General features: G+C 42.2%; 1 protein-coding gene across 1 annotated transcript in view; it reads left to right on the top strand.

Moving 5' to 3' along the window:
- Positions 1 to 14,267, top strand: part of LOC129676295 (zinc finger protein 728-like) — a gene marked incomplete at its 3' end in the record, with an annotated part of 168,280 nt that extends 154,013 nt beyond the window's left edge. Inside the window, 5 exon segments of the mRNA XM_055606637.1 lie at positions 5,296 to 5,387; positions 7,105 to 7,147; positions 7,149 to 7,216; positions 7,984 to 8,822; positions 14,130 to 14,267. Coding sequence (XP_055462612.1) covers positions 5,296 to 5,387; positions 7,105 to 7,147; positions 7,149 to 7,216; positions 7,984 to 8,822; positions 14,130 to 14,267 — 1,180 coding nt within the window.
- Between the last annotated feature and the right edge of the window lie 254 nt (positions 14,268 to 14,521).

The raw sequence follows: 14,521 nt of genomic DNA, 5'->3' as shown, positions 1-14,521 counted from the left end.
TACCTGCCTGGACGGCCTCATCCCATTACACTGCTCGCCTCTTTTGGTTAAATGTCCAAGGTAAGAATAACCATTTCTCTAAAACTAAAATCCTATCCATGCTTCCTTTAAAGCTGTGATTCATAGGTGGTACTTTTAGATAGGACAATTCTTGACTCTTTACAGACACATTTTGGCTATGTTATTCACTCTTGACATTACCGCAAACCTAAAGCGCTTACTAGTTTCTTTGAGGGATCTGTGTAGTAAGGAGAATTGTTGGCTATCTTAGACCACTTAGGAGATTGGCAAGACCCCATTAATACTCTCAGTGACCGCCAATATGCTCTAATGATGTTAAGGCCATACCTTTAGCAGTTGTTAAACCGGCTGAAGGTCCTCTGTATTTGGCCATAATTCAACTTCAAGCAATTACTGAACAAAAACAGGTTCCTCTCTTTATTCAGCATGTACACTCTCATTTGGGACTTCCTGGGACCATTCCAGAGGCAAACAGGGAGACTGATCATCTACTATGATCTTTCTGTTTTCTCCATTAGAATTTGCGTGATTGCTCCACTCTAGATTTCACAATTTGGCTCTATTACCCCATGAGCTTTCTCTGCAACTATCCATAAATTTCTGTAAGTATTTAATATGTGCCTGTACTACTTGTGGGCCCTTGTTCCCTTTAGGTCCCTTACAACCAGCTAGAGCCAATCATAGAGGTCCTAGCCTTAACAGTTTGTGGAAAACGGACGTGACTCATGTTCTTTATGTTTTATTTCTTTAATAACTTTACAGTCTGATCTCAGTACTCTCCATCCTCTGCTTTCATATTTTTAAGTAAAGCACATTAATCTAAATTTCCCATGTGGCAGAAACATTCTGTAAATAGATCGGGTTTTAAAATCACAACGTCTTAGCAGAAATAATTAGGAAATGTAAACATTACTGTGACGGGCTCGACTCACAGACTAATATCGACAGGACTTTAAAACAACCTGAATCCCCGTGGATTCGGGTTTCCTGTTTCCTTCCAAATTTACTCACTCACAGCTGAGCAGGACACAGGAACTGTACAAATCCTCTTCTTTGAGTTTCTGGAAGTCCTTCGCTCTGGGTTGTGGGAAATGTAGTCTTGACTTTATGACGTCACAAGAGAGGGCTGTGGGTATCAGACTTCCTCATTTCTTATTCAAACTAGGCTTCTCTCCAAAGTTAGGCTGGAGTCCTGCTCCTCCCTGGGCTTGGATCTCTGACCTGGAGATGGTGGAGGGAGCAGCGGCGTCCTGCAGATCTGAGTGACTGTGCACGGTGGCAGGTCGGGCGCAGAGGGAGCTGATTTGGGCTGATTGGTTGGGAAGACCGGGAAGGTGACATGGAGATACTGTGCTGACCTAGGCTGGGCCACTGCTCCTGGGTGCAAATTTGACCAGAGAGAGGGAAGAAGTTTGGAAACAATGGGATTTCAAGGGCTGGCTGGATCTGCTGACTGCCTGTGCCTAAGGAGCTGACTCATCTTTGCTGGGAAAACATGCGGTACCTAGCTGACCCAGGCTCACATGGCTGTAGTTAGATTTCTCAGGACTCCTAGAACACGTGGACATCTAGCTTCTCCTGAACTTCATGTCTGGCCTAGGACTCCTGGTTTGAGTTCACAAAGCTTCCCAAAGTTCCTAGTTTCCGAGGACAGAGAGTCCTGTGAGAGCGATTGTTGATTGGAATGTTAGAGCCTTTTCCTTTGGGATGAATTATTAGATCAATGGATGCCCGGCTTTGGACACCCTAATGTACACCCTGTGACCCGAGTCACCACAAGACACTGTTTATAGGCGCAGAAAAATCTTGGAATTGGTATCAACCTATTCCTGCACAATCCACATAATCACAGACTTTACACTTGAGTAAAAATCACTAGATAGTAATACCTCATCAATTCTGAGACCGTGTAGTGTCTGAAGTTTGGACTTCTTTTCATATGTGAGGGATGGCTAGATGTGATGACAGAAAAGGAGCTTGTGATCTCTGGGAGGGGCTGGAATGTCTGAAAGGGAGGGGAGAAGTGGCCCTGATAATCTGACTGTCTCTGTACATTGTTCTCATCATATGGTTTTCATCTCTCTGTCCCCATTATAAGCAGTGTCTGAACACCCTTAAGTGTACTCCGTCATTGAATATGGCATCCAGGATCATTGATGCTTTCTTCCTGAATAGTTCTATAATAGTTTGCCCAAGTTTTTGTACTGTGTTACAAAGAATATAAGATGAATTTGGAAATCTGAGTCACACTAAGGGTCTTGTGATTTTCACATAGTAGGTTTTTGATGATGAAAAACCCACAGGTGTTAGGGGTTAAGAGGTAGTTTAGTCTGGAACCATTTGAGTGGCCATGAAGTTACTCCAAATTCCATGCTCTAACAGGAAAGCAGTTTCATGATTTTATAGAAGAAAGGATGTTGTAAATCAAGGGAAGTTTGAAATATACTTGTGAGAGCCCCAGAGGGGAAGCTCCTATGTCATGGAGCTATACTCCTAAGATATGATCTGATGACATTCTTAGCTTTTGGACAGATAGATACTCATGTTCTGCCAAGTCAGTGGATTCTAGAAAGTTTTTTTTTTTCTATTGTCACAAGCTGTTTGGTCCATTCCAGAGGGAGACAGGGATTGACTGTTCCTGAAGGGTAAAACCAATCCAAGGTAAGACACTACCCCCTGAACCTGCAACATTCCAGTCTCTGCACAGCCCTAAACATCCACATGGGCCATCGGTCTCTGCAGACACAGCCTCCTCGAAAGAGTTCTTCATTCACAGCCAGACACAGGGTTTTCAGGATTTTCCCTCCACATCCACTTTGTGTCTCCAGTGACCTTGCACATACTGTCACTCTTCAGTCAAACCAGGTGTTTTGAGCTGGAGACTGGCTTATGACATTGAAGTCTATACTTAGGAAGCATGGGCTTCAGACCACCTTGTCCTGTCTACTGGAATTCTCAGTGAATTTCCAACCATATATAAAATAATAGATAGTCCCTAGTTAACATTGCTAATGTGTAGGAAAAATAATAACAGTATATGAAGTGGGAAAAGCTCACCGCCTTACAGAGCAGAACAGCTTCCTTACAGTGTAGGGGTAATACAGCAGCATGCTCATATATAGCTTACAGGCACCAAATATGTATATATATATTTTGAATTAAATAGCCCTAAGATTGAAAAGTGAACTTAAGCCTATTCTATGATTAATCTCTCTTATCTTTACATTTTGAAGAGTTGTCAGGAATCCTGGAGTTCAAAGTCATCCTCTGAATCATAGGCATTCCAAGTGAGCCTATGCTCCATGAGACTCTGTGTTTTAAAAAGATTCTAAAAAAATAGTTTATTACTTCTTCTGATTCCTCTCACTTCTTTTTTTATTTTTTAATTTAACTTTTATTAATTACACTTTATTCATTTTGTATCCCCCCATAAGCCTATCCCTCCTCCCCTCCCAGTCCCACCCTCCACCTTCCTTTCTGCATGCATGCCCCTCCCCATGTCCACTGATTGAGGAGGTCCTCCTCTCCTTCTTTCTGATCTTAGTCTATCAGTTCTCATCAGAAGTGGCTGCATTGTCAGGGTTCTAGGTTATCTCCATGAATAGTCCTTGGTTGGAGTATGAGTCTCTGGGAAGTTCCCTGTGTTCAAATTTTCTTGTTCTGTTGCTCTCCTTGTGGAGTTCCTGTCCTCTCCAGCTCTTACTATTTCCCACTTCTTACATAAAATTCCATTCACTCTGCCCGACAGTTGGCCATCAGGCTCAGCATCTGCTTTGATAGTCTGCATGGCAGAGGCTTTCAGAGACCCTCTCTGGCAAGTTCCGAGGTTATTTCCTGTTTTCTTCTTCTGGCTTTCAGAGGCCCTCTGTAGCAGGTTCCTAGGTTGTTTCCTGTTTTCTTTTTCTTCTGATGTCCATCCTCTTTGCCTTTCAGAATGGGGATTGAACATTTTAGTTAGGGTCCTCTCTTTTGCTTAGTATGTTTAGATTTTAGTGGGTTTATTCTATGTTGTATGTTTATATGAGTGAGTATATACCGTGTGTGTCTTTTTGCTTGTGGGACAACTCACTCAGATTCCTCTCACTTCTAAAGCAACCAGCGACCTGACAGAAATCCATCCAATTGACATCTTACTAATTATTAAAACTTAACATGTGCTTAGAGAAGTTCTATTGACTGTGTTTGAAATCTAATTTCCAATTTTTCACTAGTATCCTTTTGTTAATGACATCATGTATTGATGTCTGCATTTACAGTATGGAGAAAGATTCTTTTTGCCTTGCTTGACTCTCTGTATTTGAAGGGAATGTTAGTTTTATCTTTGCATACTCTTCTCTGTTACTTTCTGTCATGACCTCATGGTGCTTTATTTAGATTTTTTTGGAGTTTTTCCAGAACAGAATTCAGACTCTACCAATGGAAAATGAGAACCATATCTACCACTGTCCTTCACATGTGCTATCACCACCATCCAGCCATTAAGTTGTTACAGTGGTATTTCTTCCTCTGCCTGAGGAAGGTGTCCAGTCTCCTGTGGTGTGCAATCCTCACCTTTTCCTTGCAGGCTCATTTTATTTCATCCTAACGTTAGTGTGAGAAAATATAGGAATTAAGGACTTAGTGGTTTTAACAGACTCAGATAGTAGTAACCTTGTTATGTTTGACACTGTGAGGGAACTTGTGTTGGGTGATGTCATTTAGTACCTGGTCATGGCTGCGCACATGTCAGGGGCCATGCAGAGAAGACACAAGTGTTATTTTGACTGTCTTTTAAAAATTTTATTTATTTATTTGTTCACTTTACATCACAATCTAGCCCTCTCCCTCCTCTCCTCCTGGTCCCACCCTATCTCCCTTTTCACCCATCGCCCCTCTCTTATTCCTCACAAAAGGGGAGCCCCTCCCACCCTTGCCACCAACCCACCCAGGCTCATCAGGTCACATCAGGACTGAGCATGTCCTCTTACCCTGTGATCTGGGGAGGCAGCTTTGCCATGGGGAAGTGATCAAGAAGCAGGTAACACAGTTCATGTCAGAGACAGTCCCGGGACTGATTTTGATGACCTTCAAAAGGAGAAAGAAATAAACTTGAGAAGCACAGGTTGGCATCATTTTGTCCTTTTGTGTTAAAATATTTCTCTCAGTGAGTACAAGGACACTCTTCAAAGCCATATTTATGTTCTTCCACCTCCATGAGTATTGCCTCACTCTTCTCCCCAGTTTCCCCATGCGGTCACATGTACCCTCCATTCTATCTCTGTTGTTCCTCCACAGCATCCCTGCAGGGCCTTTTCTGGCTGGCATGGGCGCAGTTAACAAGGCAGAGGAGGCAGGAAGACAGTTTGCCCAACACAAGTTGGGCAGGTGTAGGTTCAAATGTCAGGAGTCTGATCCCTACTTGTTTGTTTTATGCAGGTCCTTGCATCAGCACAGTTAGGTGAAAAGTCTTCTAGTGGCAATCAATTCTGTGTGCACAACAAAGCATACATGCATCTCCTTGAGGAACAAAGCTACCTACATATAGAGCATACCTGTCCAAGAACATACTCTGTCAATTCTATAAAGATAGGTTCTATAGACTGAGTGGGAAAAGGAGGGTTAAGAATGAATGAGAAAAACTAACAACAGATATCAAAAAATTTAGACTATCTTAAGGGAATATTTTGAAAACCTGTCATATTCCATAAAGAAGTCTCTTAGATATATTTCTTATAGACACTAGAAAGATGGTTTTGTTTCTTGATTCGTTCTCTCAGCCTGTGTCTTTTGAATAGTGTTAATTGTCACTGTGTTGCTGATTTTTGGTGTTGTGTTCTCATTGTTTTAGTAATTTTGACTACTTATTCCTTTCCATAGTGTCTTTGCAATGCTCATCCCTTTCTTCAGCCTAAAATATTGCTTCCAGTATTTTCTGTAGAAATACTGTTGAGTTGAGTTCTAGGATATAAATTTTTAATGCTCTTTCTATTGTGGATGGTTGTTTTTTCTCCTTCAACTACTGCAGAGAGTTGTGCTGTGTGTAATAGCTAAAGTTGGATGTCCTTGTCTTTTCGGACTTGGAATGCATTTCTCCAGGATCTTCTGCCTTTCAAAGGTTCCAGTGAGAAATTAATTGGCTCTTTTGTAATAAATATGTTCTTTGATTGCAGATTTCAGTATGCCATAACATTTTCTTTTTTTATTACTTTTTTCCCCACAATTTATTCATTATATATCCTGATTGAAGCCCTCTCCCTCAACTCCTCTTTGTTCCACTCTCCCTTCCTCCCTCTTCCCCCTTTACTCTTCCCCTAGTCCACTGAAAAGGGGAAGTTCTCCTCCTCTGCCATCTGCACATAGCTTATCAAGTCTCATCAGGACTGCCTGGATCCTTTTCTTCCAGGGCCTGTCAAGGCTGCCTCACCAGGGCCTAGTGCTCTAAGTGCAGGCAACCGAGTTCACGATGGAGGCAGCCACTGCTCCTGTCACTCAAAGATCCACATAGAGATTGAACTGCCAATTGGCCATATTTGAGCAGGTGTTCTAGATCTTCCCCATGCATGGTCCTTTGTTGGTGCATCAATCTCTACGGGACTCCCTGATCTCATATCTTTTAGTTTTGTTGGTCTCCTTGTGGGGCTTTTGTCCCCTCTGTGTCCCTGTAACCCTACCCCCCTTCTTCCTTAAGATTCTCTGTGCTCTGCCCAAAGTTTGCCCTGAATCTCAGTATCTGCTTTGATCTCCAGTTTGGTGGAGCCTTTCAGAGGACCCACTGTAGTAGGCTCCCATCCTGTTTCCTGTCTTCCACCAGTTCTGTTGTCTATCCTGTTTACCATTATGAATGAGATTTAAGCATCCTCCCTAGGGTCCTTCTTAGTGTTTAGCTTCTTTAGGTCTGTAGATGACTATACTGTATTATGTGGCTAATATCCACTTATAAGTGAATGTATACCATGTGTGTCTTTCTGTTTCTGGGTTACTTCACTCAGGATGAGTTTTTCTAGTTCCATACAGTTACCTGCAAATTTCATGATTTCCTTGTTTTTAATACCTGAGTAAAAATTGTTTTTCCCTAAAATTGTTGTTCTGTTTTCCCACTAACAGGTCTTGCTTCCTCTAAGCCATTCATCATCACATTTCTGGAGCAAAGACGAGTCTTCAGATGTGACAAGACAAGCAGCTGCCACCATGCCCCCAGATATGCTGGAAAGAGGGAGTTAGAGCACAGAGTGGGAGATTCAAAGATACAGCATGAAGCTATGGAGACACAATGTTTGGAGGGAAATCATCGTTTAAAGATCTAATTTTCTGTCTTTTGCTGACATTTGAGGACATGTATCTAACATTTAGAATACTTTAAGTCTTATAAGTATTGGTTTCTCCTACCATGAAGTTACATTGGTTTTAGGTGAAAGCCTAAATGAAGTTTAACTTAGCTATTTATTTTCTTCACAGATGTACATAACACTCATTCTCTCGAATCCTTGAAATTTATTGTTTAATATTATTATGGGAAATTTTTAATTGTGTGGCTTAACTTTCATAACTTCCAAAACAAAACTTTGTACTTAGGATATGTACAAACTGGGTATACAGCTGTTTTGTAAGTTAGACTATTTTTATACTTTGTTTTGTCTAGTCATAATATTTCCATATTTGTTTAAGGGGCAAATTTCCAGTTGCATAATGCTATTTTGGATTGTCTTGATTGTTGATGCTGTGCCTTCCTTACATGTTTGACTTTGATAAATACTCTTTTGTTTCTGTGTTCTATGTTGTCATATTCTTTTCACTTCAAAGGTTGCATGATTCTCACTTGTTGTGTATTTTAAGTTAGGCTTTATTGAATAGAGTATAAAATTTTAAATGCAGATTATTATTTATATAGAAAAATGTAAGTGCGATAAATATTTGTTTTTGAAGATAAGCATTGTAAATATAAAGAATTTTGCTCTCATTCATTTCTCAACCTTTACTCACTAGGGGGAAAATGCTATACATGCAAAGAATGTGGCAAAGCCTTTGATTGGAAATCAAATTATAGTAAGCACCAGGGCATTGAGTTAAGAGCGAAGCCCTACAAGTGTGAAGAATGTGACAAGCCCTTCAGTTTTTCATCATTACTTAATGAACACAAGAGTATTCATACAGGAGAAAAGCCCTGCAAGCATGAAATATGTAACAAGGCCTTCCATGTTCTGTCATTATTTTCTGTACACAAGAAAATTCTTATAGGAGAAAAGCCCCACAAGTGTGAAGTATGTGTCAAGTCCTTTCGTGTTCCATCATTACTTTCTTCACACAAGAAAATTCATACAGGAGAGAAACCCTACAAGTGTGAAAAATGTGGCAAGACCTTCCACCATCTATCATTACTTTCTAAACACAAAATTCATAGAGAAGAAAATCCCTACAAATGTATAGTATGTGCGAAGGTCTTTAATTGTTCATCATCATTCTATAAACACAAGAGAATTCATACAGGAGAGAAACCCTACAAGTGTGAAGTATGTGGTAAGACCTTCCATATTCCATCATTACTTTCTTCACACAAAAGACTTCATACAGGAGAGAAACCCTACAAGTGTAAAGTATGTGATAAGGCCTTCCAGTATCAATCACGACTTTCTAAACATAAGAAAATTCATATGGAAGAGAAATCCTACAAGTGTGAAGTATGTGTCAAGGCCTCTCATTGTCCATCATTACTTTCTGAACACAAGAGAATTCATATAGGTGAAAAACCCTACAATTGTGAAGGAAGCCTTTTTAACTTTCAAAATTTTTTCTACTCATTTGGTAGCCCATTCTGGAGAGAAACTGTATATATGTTACAAATGTGGAAAAAGCCTTCTCTATAGAGTCAATCCTATGTCAGCACAAACTAACTCACAATGTAGAGAGCACTTACAAATATAACGAATGTGGCAATAATATGAAAAACTTTAGGGATCTTCAAAGAATTCATTCTGGAGAGCAACCCTCCAATGTAAAGAGTGTGCCAAAGACTTTAGAAGTTCCACAGCACATTCTCAACATCAGATCATTCTTACTGGAGAGAAAGATTACAAGTGTAAAGATTGTGGCAAAACATAGTAGCAGTCTTCTGATATTAAGCAATATCAATGAATTCATTTGTGGAGAACTTACACAAGCGGGAAGAAAGTGCCAGGTCTTTTGAACTTACTAAGAACTTTGGAAACACCTCATAATGTGTATAGACAGAAATGACACAAATGAAATGACAGAAATGAAAAAAATGTTGCAAACTGTTTAATGAGCTTTCTTATATTTTTAAACACAAGGTAGTTCAAACTGGAGTGAAAAGTATAAATGTCAGAATGTTCATAAAATGTTTACACTTCTTCACTTCCTGAGAACTGATAGACTAAGACCAGAAAGAAGGAAAGGAGTAACTCCCCTATCAGTGGACTTGGGGAGGGGCATGCATGCAGAAAGGTGAGGTAGGGTGGGATCGGGAGGGGAGGAGGGAGGGGCTTATGGGGGGATACAAAATGAATAAAGTGTAATTAATAAAAGTAAAATAAAAAATTTAAAAAATCACTCATAATAGAAGCCTTTTAAGTATGGGAATGTGGTAAAGCCTTTGGAATCATATATACCTGACAGCCTAAAAGAATCTATAGTAGAGGGCAGCCATACACATGTGAAGAATATAGTGACTTACTTTCCACTCAGTCAACACTTCTGATCTCCACAGTTTTTATCCTGCAGAGAAACACCATAACTTTGAAAGGTGTGACAATGCCTTTAAGAGCTCCCCTTCCCTTAAACAAAAGAGTACTCATACAGTGCAACAGACTTACTAATGTAAAGTATTGAAGATTTTATTTATCATTCACTCCTTATACATCGAGGAATTGACATATGAGCCTCTGTAAATGTAGGGTGTGGCCAGGCATTTAGCTGTTTTTCATGCCTCTATCAACATCATGGGGTTCATATTGGTTAGGTGCACTACAAATGCTATAGTTATGGCAAGGCCTTTACTTTCATATCCTCTGAGCCTTCATAATTGTGAGAATCTGTACACCCAAATAAGGTGGAAAAGCCTTCAGTCATATCACTAACCATCATCAACACAGAAGTCTAAACACCTAAGTGATGAGAGAAGCCTTTGAAAATATTTTTGTTCTTCAGCAGCAGCAAAGAACCTTCACTGATGAGATGTTCTGCAAGTCCTGAAGACGTATGCCAGTGCTGCTCTTAACTTCACACAGAGAAGCAATATGCGAGAGTCTCAGTTTGGTAGATGAGTGCTTCTGTTTGGCAAGTCTGAGTCATTTTCATTAATGCTAATTGATATAGGAGAGTCTAGACCACTGGATGATGGCAGTGCACCTTGCATGTTCCGTGCTTGGTCCGGTGGTCCTGGGGTATAAGAATGCTGGCTAACCTAAGCCAGACTGAAGACAGAAAGCAAGCATGCCTCCGTGGTTTCTACCTCACCTGTTGGCTGCTAGATTTTGGCTAATTTCTGCATTGGCTTCAATGGATGTTGACATGCAAGCCAGTGAACTGAAGTAACCCCTTTTCTCCTCTGAGTATTTTTCATCATGGTGTTAATCACACTAACAGAAATAAACTAAGTAAACAATATGGGAATTTTTCTCCTCTTATTTATACCATAGTTATCATCAGAGCCTCCATAGTTGAGACAGTGCCACAAGGTTTTGAGGCTTCACCAACCTTAAGTCTATAGTACAGCATTCATGCTGTAAAGGAGCCTCACTGTTACAAATACTGTCATAAACATTGTATTGGTTTTTATCAGTGTTTGAACACCACAAAGGTCAAACTGGAGAGGATTCCCATGAAAACAAAGGAAACTCAAATCTAAACACATGGAACATGAGAAATTCACGTTAAGGAGAATCTACCATAAACTCCAATGACAAGTTATTTGACACAGCCTTATATCAAGATATTTGTTTTCTTGAAAAACCTTATAAATGCAAATAATGTGGAATGAGTTTGATTTAAACTTTATTGTCATTAACCTTGAGTGAATTACTAACATGTAGAAAGCTACATATGACTGGAAGTAAACTTGTGCAACATGTACACATCTTAAGAGCATTATATATAATTGAAAAAAAAGTCTGATCTTGAAGACTACAGTGCATCTTTCATTCCTCCTAAGATAGTAGGAACTAGAAGGGAATCAGTGTAGAAGATTAAGCCTGTGACTATAGAGTGTTGGAAAATGTGAGGTAATTCTTAGAATAAATGTGACATCATGGTTTGATATGCTGGAAAGAAACAAGACATTGATGCCAGAATCAAGCAGATCACTCAAGACTGAGGAAATCAATTTGTTATCATACCAAATTATTACATGCTCCCAAGATATGAAAATGTAGGCATAACATATTCACACTTGAGGGGCCAAAGATGGCGGCACCGGGAGAACACCGTGTCTGAGAAGCGGGACAACACACTCCGTGCAGCGACCAGGAGACTGAACTCTGGGCCCTAAAGCAACAGCGATCTATCGTGTTTCCCAGGTGAGGGGAAGCTCCCACGGCGTGGGAAGCGGTCGGGTCCACTCTCCGCTGCCCAGCCAGAACCCGGAAGAGAACCCGGCAACGCGGGCTTTGGGTCTCTGGGCTGGTGCCGCAAGCCTGCTTGTCCCAATCACTTTCCCAGGCTGATTGGTGGGCACAAGGGGGCCTAAGGCTGGGAGTCCCAGTTGCAAAAAAACCCCACGGAGAAGGAAAGTTGCCAGACTGCTCACGGGTCACCCAGTCTTTCCCTGGAAGGTCTCTCCGACCACAGCAGGGCCGCCATCACAACTGAGCTCCCGCCGCGGGCGTATAGCAGCTGCGCGCCCAGCTCAAAATCCCTACTCCCTCTTCGGAGGAGGCAGGAGGCATCCAGCAGAATCTGCCACAGACCACATTGTCTGTACCCCAACCCGAGATCGGGGCTGAGAAAACCCAATCCTTTCGGGCACTCCCCCAAACGCCGCCATAACCCTGCCGCAGTGGAGTGGAAGGATAAAGAGGCACACAGCGGCTTCACAGAGCCGGAACTCCAGTGCTGCCGGCCGCTCCTAGCAAACAAACTACAGCTCAGGATCTGGGACTGTGGTCATTCTACATGTCCTGAGATTCTCCTGGGTCCAGCGCAATAAGGTCTAGCAGCAAGTTCTATCACCGGCGCCCCCCCACCCCCTGCCCCAGGCAGAGAAACACCGGCTCAGGGCTCAGGATCTGACTGAGAAGCCCCAACCCCTGCTGGTACTCCCCTGAGAGCACCTCCATAAGCTCGCCCTAGCAGAGAAGGTCAGAGGGGAAGGACAGAGAGGCAGCCTGCCAAGGACACAGCACCCTCTCTCCAGCGGCCCCTAGCAGAGAAACCCAAGCTCTGGATCTGAGGACACTGAACCCTACCCGGTACTCTCTTGGGATCAGCAAACATAGATTCTACCGCTAGGCTGGTTCTGGCAGAGAGATCTGGGCCCCGGATCTGGGATTGAGTACACTCACCCTAACTCTTTCCCGTGCCACCCAGGGACCAGTCAACATAACCCCTCCTGGCAGAGGGAAAGGACAAAGAGGCAGCACACAGGAAAGGTGGACACCGAGTTCTGCAGCCACAGTGTCACAGAGCTGACTGATAGCCTACCTGTGCACTTCCGCAGCAGGACCAAAACAGAGAGTAGTGAGCAAGAGGAACCCCTGTGCATTCCAACTGGTCCTGCAAGAGAGTGAGTGAGCCTTCTAGGGAGAGATTGCCCCAGACACAGGGCCTCTCCACAGAAGCAACCAGACGAGATCCCTGGCACCCACACTCCTAGTGTGGGCATCAGAGGGATTCCTGGGATAGCGACCCCAACATTGAAGCTTCTGCCTTGCGGGTGCACCAAGGCAATCCAGGCAAACAATCCCTGGATCTCAGTCAGAACTGCGTAATAGTGGCTTGCAGGCCACTGCAATAGTCAGAGAATCCGAGCATGCACACTGCACCCGCTAAAAGTGCACGCGAATAGCGCCAGCGTCACATTCTTTACCTAGGCAAAACTGAAAACACAGTGCACACACCCAAAGCAGTGAACTTCTCTCATCTTCCTGAAAAAACAGTCCAGAAAACAGAAAGAGACGATCATAGCCCAAACTACAATCTCGAGGAACAATCAGTGAGGATTATAAATAACCAGATAGCTAGAGGCAGACATAAGAACACACCCAACAAAAATCAGGACATAATGACCTCACCAGCAACCCCATAAACAATGGACACTTCAATTCACTAGATATACAAGAAAACGACCTCAAAACTATGTTTCTCCAGCTATTAGAGGCCCATAGAGATGAAATGAACAAAGCCCTCAGAGAAATAACCAAAGAAATCGAGACTAACCAAGAGGAAACAAATCGTGCTCTCAGAGAAATGACCACGAAAATTGAGGCAAATAGAGAAGAAATGCACAAAGCTCTCAAAGAAATGTCCACACAAATGAAGGCAAATAAAGAAGAAATAAACAAAGCTCTCATAGAAATACAGGCAATTATAGCCAAAGAAGTAGAGGCACAATTAGTGATACATAGAGAGGATACGGACAAAAAAATAAAAGCTATCATTGAAAAGCAGGAGTCCACATTCAAACAGGTGAAGGAAATGGTGCAAGTCATGAAAACAGAATTAGAATCAATAAAGAAAACACAAATTGAGAAAAACCAGGAGCTGGAGAACATAGAGAAAAGATCAGGCACTACAAAGGTAAGCATCACCAACAGAATACAAGAGATGGAAGAAAGAATCTCAGGAGCTGAAGATACACTTGCGGAAATTGACTCGTCTCTCAAAGAAAAAATAAAATCAGAAAAGTTCCAAACACAAAACATCCAAGAAATCAAGGACACCATGAAAAGACAAAACCTAAGAATAATAGGAGTAGAAGAAAAAGAAGACATCAGGCTCAAAGGTCTGGAAAATATTTTCAAGAAAATTATAGAAGAAAACTTTCCCAACTTAAAGAAGGAGATGGCCATAAACATACAAGAGGGACTCTTGACAAGTGCACATTTGCTTGAGTCCGTTCTTCACTCTCGCCTGTTTTTCTTTCAGGCATGGTCCTCTTTGGAGACCCCACGAATTACTAGTCCCGCAGGCGGGTACAAGTGGCGCCCAACGTGAGGCTGAAGCACGGACCCCTGCCGGATGGAGGTTTGCATGGATGGATCCGGATCGTTCAGAAAACGCCGCCACGAACCGAGAGTAAGATTGGCCGCTCTCGACTCGTAAAGACGTACTTTCCTGCCACTCACAGGAAAAAGATACGTCAGCAAATCATTGCGGCGGGGCAAGATGGCGGCGCCGGGAGGACTCTCATTCTGAGGAGCAGCACAGCAGGATTGGCACAGTGACCAGCAATCAGAATTCGCGACCATAAAACACAAGTGGTTGTGTTTCACAGGTGAGAGGATACCCCACGGTGGGGGATTCAATCAACTTTAACTCACCCGGCTAAACCGCGGAAGAGATCCCTGTTCCG

Source organism: Psammomys obesus, unplaced genomic scaffold, assembly GCF_907164565.1.
Source record: "Psammomys obesus unplaced genomic scaffold, mPsaObe1.curated_primary_1811, whole genome shotgun sequence".
NCBI classification, from domain to species: Eukaryota; Metazoa; Chordata; class Mammalia; order Rodentia; family Muridae; genus Psammomys; species Psammomys obesus.
This window is presented reverse-complemented; position numbering and strand designations above follow the sequence as displayed.